General features: G+C 41.7%; 1 protein-coding gene across 1 annotated transcript in view; it reads left to right on the forward strand.

Moving 5' to 3' along the window:
* Positions 1-22,565, forward strand: part of LOC126161740 (bifunctional peptidase and arginyl-hydroxylase JMJD5-like) — an 88,832-nt gene that overhangs the window by 61,533 nt on the left and 4,734 nt on the right. The window contains exons 5-6 of the mRNA XM_049917779.1: positions 5,837-6,060; positions 16,137-16,301. Of these exons, the coding sequence (XP_049773736.1) occupies positions 5,837-6,060; positions 16,137-16,301 (389 nt within the window). The remainder of the gene's footprint in view (positions 1-5,836; positions 6,061-16,136; positions 16,302-22,565) is intronic.

A 22,565-nucleotide genomic window follows, 5' to 3' on the forward strand; every position in this document is an offset into this window, starting at 1 on the left:
CAGTCAAGAGCACCTACTATTCAACGAAGTGAGACACCCAGAACAGAAAATTGGATACAGCAGACAGGATGCAAATCAAATCTGAAAACAATTAAAATAGAGTTAGAGGGATGAAAGAGTACAATGAATGGTCAAGGAGGTAGGATCAGGGATCCCCTAGATTTAGCATAACTGCCCTGCCTTGCCCCTGCATCTGCTCTGGAGGTAAATTAAAACTTTGTAGCAGTGAACAAAAACCACTTTCGTGGAGAAAACAAAGAACCAGTTCAACCATCCGGGGAGTATCTGCCAATATTAAGATGCACTAAGTCTGGAAGTCCATATTTAGCATGGAGGGCCAAAAGGTATGAGCTATTGCCTGTAAGACTCCACAACCAAATTGTGAGGTGTCTCGTTACACGGAAGAAAACTATGGGAAAGTACAGGTTAACCTGGTCTCACCGATGTGGAGATGACATAGGACTAAAGATTCCTTCCACGAGAAATAGAAGGAAGTGCACCCTGTTGCAGTAGGCTCCTTCACTGTGGGGAGTTTATTAGATAAGGCAGTAGCCCACGAGATGTCGTTTCATTTCCAAGCAAGCAGAGATCTCATGTGCACCTGGAAATCCACACGTGGGGTCAGCAAAGCCAACAAGCAGGGAGTAAAGTCCCTCTAGCCATATGGTTGGCCTGTTCATTCCCCAGGATGCTCACATGACTTGAGTCTCAGAGAAATACCACTGAGCAGGCAGCACGACCAAGGTCAGTGAGAAGTTCACGAATAATGCAGACTAAAGGGTGACTAGATCAGTATTGTTAATACCCTGTAGACTGCTCATTGAGTCAAAACGTATTAAAACACATTCAAGGAAGTCCTGTTTCATAAAATGGGGGGCACAGCTAAAGACTGTCAGATCTGCCGTAAACACGCTGTATGTTTGTGGCAGCTAATGGCATTCCATATCAGCACGAGATGTAAAACCAATCTCATCCACAGTTTTACAGCTGCCTGTGTAAAAGATGGTAGAACCCTGGAACTCTTGAATTGGATGTAACAGATGCTGAAAGGTCATGTGGGTGATAGAGTTTAGCACTTCAAAAGACACCAGTCCTAATTTAATAGCTGAGCACTATCCAGGGTGAGTGCACAAGAAGACATGGGGAATGCAGTCCAGGGAGAGGAGACCGGGATCTTGGCAGGCACATTCCAACTGGTAATCCCATCCGAGGGCAAGAATCAGGTGGACAATACCCCTCTTAAGTACATGAAGTGTTCAATCGAATCTGAAGCAAGATTTTCAGTTTGGCAAGGAGACTATCTATGGGACTAGTCCGAAAGGCACTGGTGGCCACATGCACACCAAAATGATGGACTGGGCCTAACAGTTTCACAGCTGATGAAGCTGCCAAGACAAACCTGGCAACCATAGTCCAGTCTGGAAAAAACCAGGACCCAGTAAATATGGATAAGAGTCATGTAGCAAGTCTTCAGACGAAGATGGGACAGCCATGTCCCCTTTTGTCAACAAGAAATCCCAAGACACTGAACTGCGTTACTACATCCAGGAAAATGCATGACCCATGATGTCATAGCAGAGAATTGTAAACCATGTGAAAGGCCCCATGCTGAGGCCAACCATATGGCCTGGAACTCTTGATTTTTGTTGTTCAAAAAGTGTGGGCGACAAGATTGAGCACATAGCACATGAATTGTCATAATATTGGGTTGTGATATGCGCAGGTGTGCGCGTGCGCAGTGGGAATAAGATTCCTTCCTTGCTGGTCAGAGGTTGGATCTGATCCTGCAGGAAGATGAGATAGTGTCTGCATTTGCGTGTTGCTCTGTTGCGTTGCACGTCATTGCATAAGTGAAGAATTTCAGGAAAAGTGCCAATGTTGGAGTCAGTGCTGTTCACTCTGGAAGGCTGGAGCCTGAAGAAATCTAGCAGTGGTTTTGGTTTGTGATTAAAGTGTTCTTAGTACTGAACAGGTATACATGGAACTTCTTAATTGCAAATACAATCACTGATGCCTCCTTTTCTGTGTGACTGTTCTTTTGTGCAGGTATCAGTATTTTTTAAACACAGCCTATGGATTATTCAGCATCATCATTATTTCTATGAGCCAACACGGCACCACTGTCATACAGAGGAATCTGTGGCCATAAGCAGTGGATGTGATGGTGGAAATTATGTAAGGCAAGGTGCCAAATGAAGCGTACAATTTAACTATGTAAAGGGTCATTCAGACAGCTGTCCACTTGTATTGAACACATTTCTTCCACAACTGATTTAGTGGTTGCATGATATTGACCATTTGTGGGGGGTGGGGTTTAACTGTAAATAACAATTGTTATAAGTTTCAAGGGTGGTGTAGAGGGCTGATAGCCGCTACATTGTGGTTAGTGGGTGGGATCTCTTCTTTGTATAGCAAGTACCCGAGGTATTCCATTTGCTCCTGGAAAAACTGGCATTTGTCTAAGTGGTGCTTCAGTACTGTATCATCTAATGTAGTAAATAGTGCGGGAGTGAAAGAGATCCCAAAAGGAAAGTGCTTGTATTTGTACAAGCCGAAGGGGGTGTTGATAACTAAGATGTTTTTCAGCTCCTCATCCAGTAGTATTTGCAAATGTGGGTTGGCTAGGTGGATTGTAGAGAAATACTCTCCTCTGACAAGCTTTGTGATGTGGCCTTCTGGATGTGGTACAGGGCAAGTTTCTACTCGTGCCTAGGCATTGACTTCTGATTTAAAATCACCACTTAGTCAGAAGGAGCCATTGTGTTTCGTGACTACTAACAGGAGTCTGGTTCAAGTGCTTGTTTTAATTGGTTCAGTCACCCAGCCTCATAGTCACTAGAGTTCCTGCTTAATGGCTGCTGATAAGGAGACTAGAATGACCCATGTTCAACTGAAACAAGGTACCACGTCTAGTCGCAAGCAGTTGGGAGACAGGAAATCTGTGGCACACCCCAGGCCAGTTTTGAATAAACACACAAATATGGCACAGAGATGACCTGAACTTCGTCAGTGACAGAGAATCCAGACAACAAGGCATCCAAACTGAAAATGTCTGTGATCTTTTAGGCTGCAGCAATAGAGAATTAACCCAAAGGCGAATTGAACTGTTACCATAAGGGTGAAGGTGGGGCTAATTCTGGGGAATGTCGACAAGCATATGTTAAGAGGTTTTCCAAGGAAACTGTAACTCCTTGTGGAAACAGGTTCTTTGTTCATAATTGTGAGGTTATAAATTACTTGTTAATGAAATTATTGGAAAATTTATTTACTACAAATGACCATCCCTGCAGGCATTAGAATGGTACATTACATGGTACAGAATTCCAAAATTTGATGTGGTCAAAAGTCTCAAATGTAGTCGAAATCAAGGGAAAAAAATTTTCCCGAATCTAAGCCGCACCTGGAATTTGAGACTCGAAATTAAAGGGGAGACAAAAGTTTTAGGCCGCATCTCCAAATCGAAACAAAGTTGGTCCATTGTAATATGAGACACATTTTAGGGCTAATGAATGATGATACAGCTACAATAGTTTGGTTCGAGTCGTAAGCTTAGTAGTTAAGCTTTACCAGGTAGCCATTGCTATTCGTCAGGCGCACCAACCGTATTTATACGGGTACCCTTCCTTTTTCATGTGCTTCGTCTGGTTTGAACTGATTGCTTATTTTTCTTTGATCTGATAAGCGCCGTTTTGTTATAGGTGTTTACGTCACTCTAAGCTGAAAATGCATTACCGTACTGTGTCATGCATTGTTTGTCGCATTCTGATAGTGCGTGTTTATGGCCTGTCGCCGCTCGCGGCATGGCTTGGTTTTGTGCGTGCTAGCGCCGCTTACAATTAAAAAAGAGGAATAATCTCATTAGCTAAACAATGGCAAAAGACTGCTATTTGTTGTTACTTACACGGCTGCTTTATTTGATAATGATCAACAAGATCCAAATAATAGACTGCGTATGATAGAAGATGTTCTGAACGAGAGTTTAGCGAAAAAAAATTTCCGTTTGAAAATCTTTGCAGGCGCCTCTTTAGTACATTACATTCTGCACAGAAATTAGTCATCTTAGATTTAAAAATCTAGTCAATTGCCGTGCTTCATTTCTGACTGTATCACTATTAGGCATAAGAATAATACGAATATAAACATGACATGATATGTATATTCTTCCGCGCCTGCTGTTGTCTCACTCTAGTTTTGTAGTTTATTAGGCAGACAGGATTTAAATGAGATAGCAGCAAACACGAAACAATACATGGCAAAATGTTTATATTTCTATTATTCTTATGGTGAAGAGAATACTGCATGTGAGTCACAATTCATAAAAGTTCCTATTAGCAACCATCTCTTCTCACAGGTAGAAAAAAATTCAGAACGTAGAGTTGGCCATATTGACAAACATCCCAAACAGTCTTGCCAGTCGGATTTTCATAGTACATTGAAATGCTGCTACATTCGGAGATGAACAATACGGAATTTGTATTTACTTCGTTGGATAATGTACGAAAATGCAGTGGTCGAAACTCGGGGCGGAGAAAAAAAGCTCGTCTTCCACCTTTTTTTAAATTTATTTAATGACACAGAGGTTTTGGTGCCAGTATTTATCTTTGTGCATAAAAAGCATGCCTATGTAGCGCTACATATATTCAACGACAGAAGTTAGTTGTGGCGGCACCCACCAACATTTTTCAGAACTTCCGCTTGCTTTGCACTCGATTCTAAGCCGCACACGGTTTTTTGGATTACAAAAACTGGAAAAAAAGTGCAGCTTAGATTAGAGTAAATACGGTATTGAGGCATCTAATCAACTTGAAGACCAGGCCCAGTCCCTACTGTGAAATGAAACACAAAAAAGTAAGTTAATCAGTTGTGTACCCATGCTTTGAGGTAATGAGTGAATTTAAAGCAACGTGGTTTCCTACATTTGAGATATCAAGAAAGTGGTTTGAAGTATTATTTGCTGTCTGTTGAGCCATTTGTAGACACTTTTCTGTAAGATACAACACAGTCTCCTACAGCTAATCTTAATAGGGAGGTGAATGTGATCTTCAAGGATGGTTTTGTAATCAAATCGGAATGAACAGGACTTCTATGGAAGAGGTCATCAATTCAAATGCCCCATTTGGCCATACAGTTTTATGTTTTCCTTGATTTCCTGAAATTGATTAAGGCAAATGGCAGCATGGTTCCTTTGAAAGGGCATGGCTGATTTCCTTCTTTACCTGAGCTTGTGCTCTATCATTAATTAACTTGTAACTGAAAGCACCTTAAACCCCTATCTTTCCTCCTTCATTCTTTGTAAGCAAATCACTCAAGATTGCCTTCAACATGGACAAAACCATAATGCCACCACTAGTGGCTGGTGTTCTTCCAGAATTGTTGAGCTGTAAGATGTCAGTTGATTACCATGTACATCAGTGGCATGTGGAGCTCAACAGTTTCTATGATGATAATTCGCAGTGCTTCCATTATTGCATTTATGCTCCACTTTTAGCCCAAAAGAGGACAAATACATCACAAACTTGACCATTTCAGAAAACCTGCATGCCTGCAGCCCAAAGGGTGCCCTACAACTTGGGTAAATTACTTCATTTGCCTATAGCGGCAATGAATGAAATGTCTACATATAGCTTATCAACAGTGTATATCATGTAAAGCGCACCACTAGTTATACGCCATAGGCGTCATATCAAGGAGCTAGTTTTAGTAATATAAATTTTAGTAATGCAAGTTTAATTTATATTGCCATGTCTTCCATTGTTAATTTATATGGCTCACAAACACTGAATAATGACTACAAAAGTAATTAGTGTCCTACAGTATGTGTCTTCTTTTTTTTTAGGTTGCATGTCCCATTGGCCAGCTATGGAGCGATGGACTGACTTCACTTATCTCCAAGCTAAAGCTGGTGCCCGCACTGTTCCTGTGGAATTAGGTCCTCACTACTTGCATCCTGACTGGAGTCAAAAGCTGATGACAGTTGGCACATTTATTAAGGACTATGTAAGAAATCCAGAATCAGGAAAAGATGTGGGTTATCTTGCTCAGCATCCTCTTTTTGATCAGGTAACAGAGTATTGCCAAAAAATATTTAAGGCAGAATGATAAATAAAATATTAATTCTGACTGACAAAGATAATTGTACTTAATAGAATAAAAATGGTTGGTCTGTCTTGATGTGTGGAGATTTAAAGCATTCAGAGTTGAAGTTAGACAGGATATAGTGCTCTGTGAAGAGGAGAAATACTTCACAGAAACAATAAACTGCATGATATCAGAGTTCGGGTTATTTCCTAACATAAGAAAAAATGAAGGAACAATGAACAAGGGAAAATGAGTGATTCAAATTGGAAAAATGATGCTCAGTTATGCTTTGTAACAATGTTGTTGTTGTTGTCTTCAGTCCTGAGACTGGTTTGGTGCAGCTCTCCATGCTACCCTATCCTGTGCAAGCTTCTTCATCTCCCAGTACCTACTGCAACCTACATCCTTCTGAATCTGCTTAGTGTATTCATCTCTTGGTCTCCCTCTAAGATTTTTACCCTTCACGCTGCCCTCCAATGCTAAATTAGTGATCCCTTGATGCCTCAGAACATGCCCTACAATAGCGATACAATAAGTAGTCTCTTCATGCCTTTCAGAATTTGTCTCATTGCTCAGAGAAAGCTTCTGTACCAGTAATGAGAAACATAAAACTGATATGCTGTGGAGTATGTACCTTTCTCTTATTAATGAAAAATAAACAACTGTCTTTACCTCAGAAACAAAAATCTTAGGATGCTGATTTAAGTACCAACTTATCATGAATAATATGGTATCTTTTGCTGGAGATATTATGTTTCCATGAACAATGTGGTGTGTTTCTCATGAAGATTGTCATATGTGGCTGTAACTTTTGTGGTTTCAGTCCACACTAGTTTACTATAGCTGTCCATCATAATACATCCTTTGCAAGCCTTTTCATACCTGTGTAACTAGTGCAACCTCCATCCTGTTGAAACTGTTTATTGCTCTACAGTTGTTACACATCACACTTCCTTCCATTACCAAACTGACCTTTCCGTGAAACCTCAGAATCTGTCGTAACAATCAGCCCCTTCTTTCATCTTTCGTAAAGTTGTGCCATTTGGTTATGGTCACGATAATAATCCTCTTCACTTTTTTTGCCAGTTCAGGGTTTCTTCTAATCCTGTTGAAATTTATAATCTTGTTTATTGGTATGTATGTTACCTAGTGCCTCACAAGGCAGTGCCTTGGTAATCTTGGCTATATATGGATCTATAGCCTCCAAGTATTTGGTAAAAGAAAACCTTGTCTGTTGTATGCTGTACTGTATATCATTATACAGTCTATTTGTCTTAGTAACCAACTATGAGGAAGCACGAAGAATCCAGTAAACAACTTTTTTGAAAAGATATTCAAAGCATTAGATCAAAGTAGCAAACTTTGCAGGTATCTTCTATGATCTTACAAAGGCCTTTGACTTGATAAATGCTGCTTTTTTTTCTACAAATTAGATAATTTTGAGATTAATAATATTGCTCTGCAATGGCTTAAATCATACCTGCAGAACAGTAGAGAAAGAGTAAATGTCCCCTCACACTAGGATTTATTAATCCATATGGGGTAAAGTATCTCACAAGGTATACCTCAAAACTCTTTTTCATGGCCAATCCTGTTTATATTCATACACAAATGAGTTACCTGTACATATAAATTCTCCATTAGTTCATTTAGCAGATGAGATACGTGCATGACTATATTAGATTATATTAATATTTGTTTCATAGATCATGAATACAACAATTTGTGATGTGGAACTTGTCAGGAAGTGATGCAGAAACAATTTCTAGTTCCTTCAATATTCTGAGAAACTAGTAATGGTTAAATGGATTATATCACAGTGGAAACTCCAAGTTAGAATATCAACAATATAAGGAAAAGATAGAGTGCCACTCACCATAAAGATGACACATTACATTGCAGATATGCACAATGGAAAGACTGCTACTGTGCAATCCCTCCGACGTACATCACATTTCTGAAATTGAGTCCTTTGCTCTCCTGCACCTGGAGGTGCATTCCAGACCTCATCTCCATAAGTTATCCAACCTGTTGACATCCAGCTGATGCCTTGGGGTATCACTATCCAACTCCTATCGTCATTGTTAATTGCTCATAGCACCCAGACCCTGCCTGGGTCTCCTTTTCAACTTGCTACATCCCCCAAATCCAGACCCGAAACATTCCTGTAACACTTCTTTCAACCTTTCCATCAAAACCCTCAGCCCCACAGGAGTTTGTCTTGTCCAAAGACTGCACCTTTAACCCCACACCCAAATTTAACAATGTTGGACAGGTGAAAGATCTGTTCTCCTTCTCCTGGTGTCTGCAATGGAAACACTTCTTTGCCACCAGCCCTCCAGCCAAAGCCAATCTAATCCCATCGTTGAACCTTGCCTCTCCCAGTTCATACCACTATCCAACTGTTATCCTGCCTCCTCCTCCTCCTCCTCCTCCTCCTCCTCCTCCTCCTCCTCCCACCTAACCGTCCTCTGGTCACCTTCCAGGAGAAGAAAGGACAGCCATACACAACCTCAAAAACCAAATCCTGCAGACAAGGGTTCCACCACTGTTATCAATCACATTGACTACCTGATGGAAGGACTCTGCCAATTGACTCCTCCACCTATAAACTATGCTGGAGTGGTCCCATCCCAGAAGTCGATCATAACCTCCAGTCCTTGCTTTAAGCCTTGTGCACTCCCCTGGATCCATTTCCCTCCTCACCCCTATGACAACCCACACACCCACCTTCTACATGCTCCTCAAAATCCACAAACTGAACAATCCTGGACATTCCATTGTAGCTGGTTATTGTGCTCCCACTGAAATAATTTTGGCCCTAATTGAGCAGCATCTCCAACCAACTGCCCATAATCTAGTATACCACGAGAAAGATACCAACTATTTTCTTCACTGACTTTACAAAATTCCCATCCCTACTTAACAGCCCCCTGCAGGTCTGAGGGTTAGAATAGGCTCAAGGTATTCCTGGCTGTCATAAGAGGTGCCTTAAAGGAAGTCACACGTTTTGGCCTTTGTGGTGGACCCCCATTTTTCTAAATTTTCCCAAAGAGCGAGCCAATTGGGGAAGGGTGCCTTACATGGTGCATCGTGTTCATCATGCACTGAGACCTATCGCATCCTTCATTGATGAGGGTCTGCACTTCTGCTCATTTTCCAACTGTTGGGTGAGGTCACCCTCATGGGTGCCTATTTATCCATCAACTGTGCAGTATCATTTTCTATGCTGACGATGATGATGTACTTGTTTGCTTGGTTGCACCCGATATCCAGCAAGGTAGCCAGTCCGTTGTGGTGGGGCCGCCATGTACCCTGTTGGTTGTAGCCCCCTGACCACAAAGGGATTGCTCCGCTGATGCGTGCACTGTTAACTCCCCATGTATGCCAAGGGGTAAATGCCCATCCCCCTGGGGCATCGGGACTCCTGGCAATGGCCATCCTGTCAGGTGACCTTTGCTGTGGCTGGGTGGCGCCCGTGGGGAGGGCCCCTGGTCAGAATGGGTGGCATCAGGGTGGATGACGAGCGATGAAGCATAGTACGTCATGTCTTGCTGGTGGTAAAGCACCAGCAGTCTCTAAGTATTCACGAGTTCAATTCAATGCACAGAAGTACGACCCCAAATCATTCCCTTCCCCTCCCTGGTCCCACCATGGGAGGAACGTCAGGCTAAGGATGGCAGCGTCTCTTATTCGCCCCAGTACCTTTGTCCTAAACTCAGTCTGTAGTGAACCTGTGCCCCTTCAAACCCCTCTCAAAGCTATGGCTATCAGAATAAGGACTACACAGGAAATAACTGTCTGTGTTGTATATCTTCCTCCAGATGGTGTAGTATCCCTGAATGTTCTAACTGCACTGATTGCTCAGCTCACGAAACCTTTCCTACTTCTGGGAGATTGTAACGTCCATAACCCCTTGTGGGGTGGCACCGTGCATACTGGCAGAGGCAGATATGTCGAAACTTTACGGTCTGTCTGACCTCTGCCTCTTAAATGCTAAATGCTGGGGCTGCCACACATTTCAGTGTGGCCCAAGGTAGTTACTTGGCCATTGATTTATCAATTTGCATCCCAGGACTTCTCCATTCTATCCCGTGGAGAGCACATGATGACCTGCACGGTAGTGACCACTTCCCCATCCTCCTGTCACTGCCCCAGTGTCAAGCCCACAGTCGCCTGCCCAGATGGGCTTTAAACAAGGCGCACTGGGAAACTTTCACCTCTGCTGTGATCGTTGAATGTACCCCACACGGGAACATCTATGTGATGGTTGAGCAGGTGACTACAGCAATCGTTTCTGTGGCAGAAAACACAGGTGTTCCCGGTGTTAACATAAATGGCATGTTATCTACCAACACAAACGCGATTGCTGAGCACTATGCTTGAGCCTCTGCGTCGGAGAATTACCCCTTTACACGCCCCCACCCCCCCCCCCCCAGCCTTTCGCACTCTCAAACGGTGGCTGGAAGGGAAAGTCCTCTCATTCACTACTTGCCACAGTGAACCCTATAATGCCCCATTTACTGAGTGGGAGCTCCTCAATGTCCTTGCACATTGCCCCGACACAGCTTCTGGACCAGATCGGATCCACACTCAGATGATTAAACATATCTCATCTGACTACAAGCGACATCTCCTCCTCATCTTCAATTGGATCTGGTGTGATGGCGCCTTTCCATCGCAATGGTGGAGAGCACCATCATTCCGGTGCTCATACTCGGTAAAAACCCACTTGATATGGATAGCTGTCAGCCCATCAGCCTCCCCAACGTTCTGTGTAAGCTGCTGGAACTTATGGTGTGTCGGCAATTGGGTTGGGTCCTGGAGTCATGTGGCCTACTGGCTCCGTGTCAGGGAGGCTTCCACCAGGGTCGTTCTACCACTGATAATCTTGCCCATAGTCTGCCATCCGAACAGCCTTTTCCAGACACCGACACCTGGTTGCCATCTTTTTTTATTTACGAAAAGTGTATGACTCCACCTGGCTACATCATATCCTTTCCACATTATACGAGTGGGGTCTCCGAGGCCCACTCCAGATTTTTATCCGGAATTTCCTGTCACTTCATACTTCCCGTATCCAAGTTGATGCCTACCATAGTTCCCCCCATATCCGGAGAATGGGGACCCGCAGGGCTCTGTATTGAGTCTCTCTCTGTTTTCAGTGACCATTAATGGTCTAGCAGCTGCTGTAGGGCTGTCAGTCTCACCTTCTCTGTATGCAGACTACTTCTGCACTTCATACTGCTCCACCAGTACTGGTGTAGCTGAGCGGCACCTACAGGGAGCCATCCACACAGCGCAGTCATGGGCTCTAGCCCACAGTATCCAGTGTTTTCGGATGCAAAGTCGTGTGTTATGCACTTCTGTTGGTATTGTAGCATTAATCTAGAACCAGAACTTTACCTTAATCATGATCCATTCACTGTAGTGGAGACATATTGATTCTTAGGACTGGTTTTCGATGCCCGATTGACTTGGCTTCCTCAGTGTAAGCAGAAGTGCTGGCAGCACCTCAATGACCTCCGCCGCCTGAGCAACACCAACTGGGGTGCAGATAGCTCTATGCTGCTGCAGCTTTACAGAGCCCTTGTTCAATCCCGCCTTGACTATGGGAGTCTGGTTTATGGTTCGGCAGTGCCCTCAGCTTTGCGTTCACTCTACCCAGTGCACCACTGTGGCATTCACCTAGCGACAGGAGCTTTTAGGACGAGTCTGGTGACCAGCATTCTTGTGCAGGTTGGAGTGCATCCATTGCAAGTGAGTCGTGCACAACTACTGGCCTGTTATGTAGCACACGTTCATAGTTCTCCTGCGCATCCAAGCATCCAAATCACAGTCTCCTTTTCCCACCCAAGGCGGTTCATCTCCTGCATCGACTGCCCAGGTCAGGGCTTCCAATTGCAGTTCATATCCAATCCCTTCTTTCTCAACTGGAATCCTTGCCCTTACCACCTATACTTGAGGTCCATTCACGTACATCTCCATAGTGTACACATAGGCCACTGCCACTTCCTCTCAATTCTTGACAAGAACCAAGGCCACGAAGTGGTTTACATTGATGGCTCAATGGCTGCTGGTCACGTCAGCTTCGCGTATGTCCATGGAGGAGATATTGTACAGCATTCCTTGTCCAATGGCTGCAGTGTTTTCACTGCAGAACTGGTGGTTATATCTCGTGCTCTTGAGCACATCTGTTCATGCCCTGGGGAGGCTTTTCTTCTGTGTACAGACTCCTTGAGCAGACTACAAGCTCTCAATCAGTACTACCCTCGTCATCCTTTGATAACGACCATCCAGGAATCCATCTATGCCCTGGAACGGTCCTGTCGTTCGGTGGTGTTTGTCTGGACCCCAGGTCATGAAGGAATGCCAGGCAACAAACTTGCCGACATACTGGTCAAGCATGCTACACGGAAACAGCTTACGGAGATCAGCTTCTCTGCAACTGACCTGCATTCAGTACTATGCCGCAAGGTTTTATGGCTTTGGGAAAGGAAATGGCATAACCTCAGCATGCACAACAAACTGCGTGCCATTAAGGAGACTACGAATGTGTGGCAGTCCTCCATGTGAGCCTCTCACAGGGACGCTGTGGTTCTCTGCCAGCTCTGCATTGGCCTCCTGCACTGTGATGACCCACCTCAGTGTCGGTGGGACGCCCGGCTGACAGTGGCTCATGACTTGTTGCCATTAATTTTAGCTGACAATGCCTCTATCAGCCAATTTAGTTTTACGTTTTATATGCAACAGTGGGTTTTATCATTCTATATAAGTTATGGCGCATAACGGTTGTCCCTTTATGTTCTCCATTCTAATGCTTTTTAGGGTGAATGTTTTAATGTGTCCCTGAGTGGCTGGCTTTTACTTTTTGTTCTTATGGTCGGCCAGCCACGGTCATCTGTGCACTTGTTTTTACCCCTTCTACCTGTTTCTTTTTTCTCTCTGTGGTTTTCTTTTCCTGTTTTGTCCATAGTAGTGTTGGTTATCCTTCCGTTGTTCTTCTGGTTCTTCCTTTCTCCTGTTATTGTACTGGATGTCTCCTTTATTTTCTGCTTTCCCTTGTTAATTATTTTACTGGGAACAAGAGATCGATGACCTCGCAGTTTGTCCCCCCCCCCCCCCCCCCCCCCCCCCCCCCCCCTCTTAAACAAACCAACCTACCTACTCAACACAGTTGATCAGTTGATGCAACCTCCCTGTACACCAACATCCATCACGCCCATGGTCATACCGCTATTGAACATAGTTTCCCAGTGTCCTTCAGAACCCATACCCACTACCTCATTCCTCATACACCGTATGAACTCTATCCCAACTCACAGCTAGGTCTCCTTTGAAAGGAAGGTATACAAGCAAATCTGTGGCACAGCCATGGACACCTGGGTGACACACTCCTATGCCAACCTGTTTATAGGCTGTCTGACAGAGACTTTCCTAGCCTCCCAAAATACCAAACCCATAGTCCTTCAGGTTCATTGATGATATCTTCATGATCTGGACTCAGGGCCAAGACACCCTGTCTTCATCCCTTCACAACCTCAACACCTTGTCTCTCATCCACTTCACCTGGTCCTTCTCAACCCAGCTTGCCACCTTCCTAGACATTGACCTACTCCTCTCTGCTGGCTCCTTCCACACCTTTGTCAATATTAAACCCACCAACAGTACCTGCATTTTGACAGTTCTCATCCGTTGCACATCAAAAAATCCCTCACTTACAGCCTGGATATGATCCTTGTGGCAAGGGGTTGGGATTTGGGAGTGGCATAGGGATGGACAAGGATGTTGTGGAGGTTCGATGGGTGACAGAATACACTTTAGGAGAGATAGAAAGGATGTCCCTCATTTCAGTGCAATGACAGATAAAGCCCTGACGAAGGATGTGGTTCAGTTGTGAGACCCGCCCAATCTACCCACCCACCCAGCCCTCCTATTCCATTCCTGTCACAGGCTTATACTAACCCATCAAAGGATGGGCCACCTGTGAAAGTAACCATGCCATACAGCAGCTTAGCTGCAATCATTGCATAGCTTTTTATATTGGTATGACTACCACCAGGATGAACAGCCACTGCCAATCTGTGGCCAAGAGCAAAGTAGACCACCTTGTGGCACAACATGGAGCTGAACATAAAATGCTTGATTTCAGTGGCTGTTTCACTACCCAAGCCGTGTGGATCCTCCCCTCCACCACCAGCTTTTCCGAACTGCATAGATGCAAGTTACCCTTACAGCACATTCTCTGCTTCCGAAATTATCCTGTCCTCGACTTACGGTAATGTACTGTCCCCAAACCCACTACCCAACGGCTGCCACACCATTTGTCCTGTCACCTCCCACCTATTCTTGTTCCCCCCCCCCCTTTGCCAATCCTTGCACACCCCTTCCCCACTCCTTCTTTTCTACATCCCATCCACCCCCCCCCCCCCCCCGCGCAAAAAAAAACAACTCCCTGCCCTACAGCCTCTGACGCTGCTGCGCCTGTTGGCAGTCTAGTTCCTACGTGCTCCGCCTGACATTGCTCTTGTCCCCCCACCAGTACCCTGCTCCCCCTTCCCCTCCAGATTACTATTTCCATTCTATGCGACAGTTGCATTCCAGTCTGAGCTGCTGGAGATAGCGATCATATGTGTGGGAGGTGTGGTGTGCTTTCTTTCTTTTTTTCTTTTTTTGTTTTTTTTCCATGTGTGTGTGTGTGTGTGTGTGTGTGTGTGTGTTTCCCTTTTCTGGTGAAGGCTTTGGCCGAAAGCCAATGGAAGTATCTTTTCATTTTTCCTGTTTGCAGTGTAACATATCACATGTACCAATCTATTTTTTCCTTATTTTATTAAATGGATTAAAACTGAACATCGCAAAAACCTATATGGTACAGTTGAAAAACAAACATTAAAAATCCAAGTGATTAAAGTAGGATGATAACAATCAACTAATGTAAAAAGTTGATGAGTTAGCTTTATTGGATTACATTTGGATGACAATTTAAGTCGAATGGCACGAGCCACCTTACTAGCGAATTAATGAGTTCTGCGATTGACCGTGGAGATATTACCAGATTACAAAACACAAAAAAATAGCACATCATAATTATTTTGAATCCGACATAAGGTATGGTATTATTTTTCCGGTGAAATTTAAATAGTGTATCTTTTATGCTGAAACTGCAAGCTCCATATGTACTCAACAGCCAAAAGAATCTTAAATAACATATTCAAGCCTTCAACAGCTGACATTGTTGCCATCATCAGCAGGAGACAGCTGTTGAAAGCTAGAGTATTTTATTCGAAACGACCTGGCTTGAAACCTTAAACATTTTATTCAGGCATGCCACCTCGAAAGACTAAGATGACACAAAAGATACTGGTGGCCCATTATTTTGAAAACAGCTGTTCCAGACTGTCCCCTCCATACAACTCTTGGAAATTAATATCGTGTTCAGAGCAGACTAACACTATTTGGGGAAAATCATTCTGACCACACTTACAACATAAAGACTAAGATAATTTTGAGTTTCCTTTATACCAATTGAAATTACATGCTTAGACTCCACAGTACACGTGGATGAAAAAAATATAATAAATTAGTATGCAAAAATGTTCTTATTGTGAAGCTGGATGTTCTATAAAGAAGTCTATAGGACATTCTGTGGGATACTATTCAGGAGAATAATTTGTGCAGGATGAACTGATAGTAGCTGTACCTTAGAGATTTATTAACTACTTTTCATAACAGAACTAGATTAGCATTAGCCTACAGATGGCATTTTATCACAATTTTTCTGCATTCTTGCTGTACCTGAATCAAACTGTTCAGAATATGTGATATCAGAGTAATAAATTACAGTTTTTCTGCAAAGAAATGAATGGGATTATCAGTTGCATTGGTGAACTTAAGAAGTTTGAACACACTGATTGGAAAGAAAAGTGACATTGCTGCTCATTCTGTTATTTTGTTGCTTAATAATGCAGTGATACTCGTTGTTTTTTTATGAGAATAATTTTTTATTGTTACATAAGTAAAGCTTCAGACACAGTTTCATTGATCATTATCTTTTACAGATCCCAGAGCTTAAAGATGACATTAGAATACCAGATTACTGCTGCCTTAGTTCCGAGGACAAAAATGAAGAACAGAGTGAAGATCCAGACATCAATGCTTGGTTTGGGCCTCAGGGTACTGTTACACCATTGCATTATGACCCAAAACATAACTTATTAGCACAGGTAGAGCCAAATTATGTCTCATAACTCATTTAATGTTTTTTGGGTGCTGGGAAATGGTTGCAAAGCAGCAGTTTTCAGTTGTGAGGTAATATGTAAATGTGTATGCAACTTGTAATTAGCAAAATGAAAGCAAACATTTTTTCTTAGCATATTTATTAATGGGCGAAGTTTCCACATTCTGTCATTAGCATCTATTTTTGTGTTGTCACACGAGTGAATGTATCTCGTAATTGTTTCAAACCTGTCCCTTCTCATCGTGCTGTGGACCATTTCATTTGCCATGTCCAATCCAGAATCCCAGTAATATCTTCTGCTAGGTAAAGAATTATAGCCAGAAAGAATTCTAATTCCTAGAAAACCTTTTCTCTCTTTATGTGTGATTTTTGGATATGAGCAGTTCTTGAACAAAGCATACTTCGTCAATTCAGTGAGAAGAAATTCAATTACTTCGTCGTTCCAAAATAATTCGAAGCACTGAACTGGAGACAAGTGTTTCTATTTACTATAATCACTCTCAGGAAATACAGAACTAACATTAAGCAGATAATTTTTTTTTCCAGTCTCTGATTACAGTTTTTAAGATCTGTGACTTTTCCTGTTCATCTGGTTTATCATCAGGGGAGAAATTTATCTCAGGTTCACTACCTAACCTGTTTTTACTAGCTAAAACCACTTCTGCACCAGCCCGGAGTTGCCTTGGTCCAAGATTATCGACGTTTCCTCCCCCATCTTCTTCCCCAGAATCTTCATCTGAATCCACATTAGCTTCAGGAGGTTCAATAAGTATATCTGTTGCATCTTCTTCCTCCCCTTCAAGAATAGCCAGGATCTCGTGGAGAGACAGACCTCTAAAGAGAACGAATCGTTATCTTCACTGTTTTGCTTAGCGTGACGTATATGCGACACAAAATTAAAACTGTATTTGGAGCCACAGAAATAAGAATTGCATTTTGTAGATAACCATTAACATAAATTTCAGTACTTTTAACATTATAATCAACCATAATTTAAACAAATTGTATTATAATTTGCGATAAAAAATGATACTTACTTCTTATTCAAAGACATAATCTCACTCAGAAAAGTCTTCCATATTTGAAGCACCAGTCACTGACCACTTAATGCTTGCAACTGACTGAAACCTACCTAAACATGAACAACAAAGCCTCCTTATCTGAAAGCCATACAACAATAGCCACTCCAAACGCAGGCATTGTTGCGAACGAGAGAAAACAATGACAGGCTGTTCCATGACATATATGTTACGCTAGTCAGAAGTGGGTTAAACCAACTTTTTGAGCACCGGCTTCACCAGAACAGTTAGAAAAATGTCTACACAGCAAAATGCAGAACCCAAATGAAAGTTTCAGTGCTCTTATTTGGTAGATATGTCCAAAGACGGTGCTTGTTTCCAATACGGTAGTGGAGATTTCTGCTTTGGAAGCTGCAGCAGTTTTTAATGGTGGGAATGTGGCAAGGCTTCACATTGTCAGCAAGTTGGGCTTTGCGCTTGGAGTCTTCACTGAGCAGATACTGCGGATCATCGAAGAGCAACGAATCGCAAAGGCGGACACTTCAGTGCAGAATAGAAAAAATTGCTAGGCAAAGGAGCAGAGGATCATGAAGAAGAACTGGAATATGGATATGGGCAGTTTTAGCTAAGTTATGATTAAAGAAATTTTAAAACATTTCATCCAAATTTTAAAAAGATTTTTTTGCAATTCAAGGTTTTCTCCTTCAGGAACTCACACATTGGAAGGATTTCAGTGAAATTTGGCACACGTATTCTTTTACATGGAAACAACATTTAAGTGAACCAAAATTTTAATCTAAACATTATAAACAGTTTTATGGTTGATAATATGTGGAAAATTTGCCCATAAAAAATTTTCAAATACAAAAATCACAGAAAATAATAGAAATAATTTACCAACAAGTTACTGCACTTAATTGTACATTTATTAATGTAGGTTACTTTGCCATAGAAAAAATTTGCCAAATTTCCTGGAAAAGTGTGCCTTAAAATAATAATGTAACAAAAGTTCAAAATTCTGGTCACAGCGTTAAAATTTTATTAACAATTCTGTAAAACTTATTTAAAGCAGATTGGATCCCTATACATAAGCGTGCAAAATTTCAGTGAGTTGAACAAAAAATGACAGGTGTGGATTTGCAAAGAGATCAGTGCAAGACTGCCGCCATCTGTCCTTAAGAACTATGCAAACTTGTACTTCACAGTAGCAAAGATGACAAAGTGCTCATAGCTCTTAAGGTATTTATTTTAGAGCCCAGATTTACTAGCCTTTTTTGCTTTGAATCATTATTTCTGTCATATAATATGAATATTGAGCATTCCTTCTAGGACATCTTGTAGATACTGAGAGCTGACTACAGCCGCAGATAAGTTTAGCCAAAGTTTTTGTACAAAGGAACAAACATTGTGTGGAAAGGATAGATTAAATTCGGTTAGTGATGAACTGCTTTTTGCTGTTAAAAATAGTTTGTCTTGTAGCTAAGTTGAAGTACGTAATTGCTGTAAGTTAGTATGGGTAGAGGCTATACTTCACAGACAGAATAAATTAATAATTGGTTCTTACCAATGCTCAGATTTAAATGAGGTAGTTGCTCAAATAGGTACCTGACTCAAAAAAATTGCAGTTGGTGTCAGTGACACTCAATATATTGGCAAAAATACATTTTCAGAGTCAGTGGTAGGTATGAAATATTGCACAAAATTCTAAGTGCTTTCTTCATAAATTATTTTGAACAATTAGTTCAACCTACTCGAAGTGAAGATGGCCATGATAACATGTTTGACATCTTAGAAACGTGTAAACCTGAACAAATAAATAGCATCACGACAGATGCAGGGTTCAGTAACCAAAAGGTCATGCAAAGTACAGTATATCTCTTTAAAAAGGCAGATAAATAATTTGATTGACACCTTCCTAAGATAATCTCCATTTCTTCCAAACTAACTACGATGACATAGACTGTATTTGGATTAAATTCAAAGAGATGGCATTAACAGCAGTTGAGAGATTCTTACTAAGTAAGATGATACAGATCCTCCTCAGTGTGCAAAACAGATCAGGGCATTGCAAAATCAATGAAAAAGTGTGCAATATTTAAAAGAATGCAAATTCACAATGTTTCAAAATTTGCCGTTGAGTTCATTGTAATAGACAACAAAACTGTCTCGAAATCTGGCAGAAAATCCAAAGAGTTTAATCATATGTAACATACACAGCAGCAAGATACAATTAATACTTTCATTGCATGATAGCAATGATAATGTTACCATTGACAGTGCCACGAAAGCAGAATTACTAAACACGGTTTTCTGAAATCCCTTAAGCAAAGAAAACTTGCTAAATATTCCAGAATTTGAGCCATGAACAGCTGACATGAGTAACAGAAGCAGATGTCCTGGGTGTAGCAAAGTAACTTTAAATCACTTAATAAAGGGAAGTTTTCTGCTCCAGATTGCTTACCAGTTGGTTCCTTTTGGGGTGTGCTGATGTAAGAGCTCTGTATTCAGCAATGCCCTCTACCCGCAGCAAATGAAAGTGGCATTGCTGTATTGGAATGTGAATACAAAATTGCCATTCTTCGCTGGTGAACAGGTGCTTATCCACATTACAACAGTGGCGGCATGTTAGTATGACAAGTACCCTCCACCATATTCTCATGTAGACTGTAGCTACTAATGTAATGGCTTTACAAACTCATAACTGACAAACAATGGAGTTATTCATTAGTAATGAAATATGATGTGACCATCAAAAGTTCAAGTTTTACATCCTTTTTTCACCACAATAGCTAGAGTGGTAAATGTAATTGCAGCATATTGTGTTGGACATTATAGCAATGTGATGACTATTTAGAAAAAAAATTCTGCCTGCAAATACAAAAAGGTTGTATCTTTAAACTGTGCAAAGGAAATTTTTCTCCTAATTGTGGTCTGACTGTTTTAACTCCATTGTTGACACTCGCCAAAATATGCTCGAAAAAGTAAATACATTGATGTTTGTCATGCAGTGTAACCAAAATGTGGGCTTGAAGTCAGGGTCAGTCATTATAAAATGGACGATAGACTAAAGTGTCATAATTTTGATGTCCATTCCATTGACTGGTACTGACTTAAAACATTATTTATGTGATCGTTAATTAGAAAACTTCTTTTGCCTTTTGTAATAAAGGGGAGATATAACTTGCTGAAGGTTGTAGTTATAAAGCCAGTAAAGCAGGAAAGAAAAGGAAAATTGTATGAGTTGTTGGCTGAAAAAGTGAGAGGTAAAAAAACCTGATTATTATATACCACTGTGATGATAAGAGTATGAACATTGAGCTGGTACATAGTTCTAAATGTGACCAGTGGATCCACTGAACTTAATGTTTGCTTCTAATGGTCGACGTGCTATCAGTGGTCTCATGTGTTCCCTACATAGATACTGGATAAAGATTTAAATTTAAGTATTAGTTCTCACGCCTGTAATCAGGAAATGTACCACACTAAATCTCCTCCCCTGGTCAATTTCAAATGATAATACCTTCCATCAACAGGATTTGTGTTTCTAGCATTTGTATTGTTTGGGGTTAGCCACAGTTTGACAGTGGCCATTGAGGTGGGTTGACAGCATTTTAGGTGTGATACCCAGATAGAATACTGCATAATAGCTGCAGCAAAACATTACATTACATCCAGTTTACTTTGTCATATGATATTCAGAAGTGAAGTGCAAATATTGTAAGCAGATAACACATTTAATTACAAGGTGTACAACTTTAGTTCCACTGTTTGCCAATAGGTGGCGGCAACAGTAAGTAGCGATCGAAAGAAACAGATTGCAGACGCCAGGCAGTTAGCTTGGACCTCATTCAAACATTAGACGATTTGTGTCTGCATCATAAATTTGTTCTCAATTGAAAATGTCAGTTTACGAGCCTAATTCTCATCATTTTGGGAGGTGTTACTGTTTTGTTTAAGTATATAGAAAACAGCGTCTGAGTCGTAAGGATGCTATTAGTGAAAAAACGTGTTGTGAGTGGTTTCAACACTTCAAGAACGGTGATTTTAATGTCACAGACCAGCATAGTGGTGGAAGGAAGAATGTTTTCGAAGATGCAGAATTGGAGACATTGCTGAGTGAAGACTCGTGTCACTCAAGAAGAATTGGCACGATTAGTGGGAGTTACACAGCAAGCCATTTCAAAACTTCTCATGGCTATGGGCATGATTCAGAAAGAAGGAACTTTGGTCCCGTGTGAGCTGAAACCAAGAGACGAACGGCGTTTGTGTGTTTGTGAACAGTTGCTTCAGAGGCGAAAACGGAAGGGATTTCTGCATCGCATTGTGACAGGGGACGAAAAATGGGTTCATTACAACAACCCTAAATGCAAAAAATCATGGGGGATATCTCGGCCATGCTTCCACATCGATGGCCAAACTGAATATTCACAGCTCCAAGGTCATGCTCTGCATTTGGTGGGACCAGCTCGGTGTCGTGTACTACGAGGTGTAAAAACCAAGTGAAACAATCACAGGTGCTTGTTATCGAACGCAATTAATGCGTTTGAGCAGAGCATTAAAAAACAAATGGCCACAATACAGAGAGGGACACGATAAAGTGATTTTGCAGCACGACAACGCTTGAGCCCACGTTACAAAAGAGGTCAAAACATACTTGGAAATGTTAAAATGGGAAGTCCTACCCCACCCACCATATTCTCCAGACATTGCTCCCTATATCACCTGTGGCATATGGCCTGGCTGACCAACACTTTTGATCTATGAAATCACAAATTGGATCGATTCGTAGATCACTTCAAAAGATGAACAATTTTTTTTTATGCAGGCTTCGTACAGTGCCCAAAAGATGGGAGAAAGTAGTGGCCAGCAATGGAAAATACTTTGAATGATACATATGTAACCAATTTGCTCCATTAAAGCCTCAAATGTTGGGAAAAAACAGTGGAAGCAAAGTTGTACACCTTGTACATTATGTAAAGAACATTAATATAATAATGTAAATGGATAGATAAAAAATCTACTCATCAAGTGATGACAGGAGAACACACACACAAAATGGTTAAACTTTTTCAAGTTTTTGGAGCCAGTGGCCCATTCTTCTGGCAGAAGAATTGAAGGAGAAGGCAGAGGGGTGAGGAAAACAGACTGGAAAGGTTTAGGAAAAGGGGTACAGTTCAGGAAAGTCACCCAGAACCCGGGTCAGGGGAGACTTATGAGACAGGATGAGAAGT

This window comes from Schistocerca cancellata, chromosome 2 (assembly GCF_023864275.1).
Source record: "Schistocerca cancellata isolate TAMUIC-IGC-003103 chromosome 2, iqSchCanc2.1, whole genome shotgun sequence".
In the NCBI taxonomy this organism is placed as follows: Eukaryota; Metazoa; Arthropoda; class Insecta; order Orthoptera; family Acrididae; genus Schistocerca; species Schistocerca cancellata.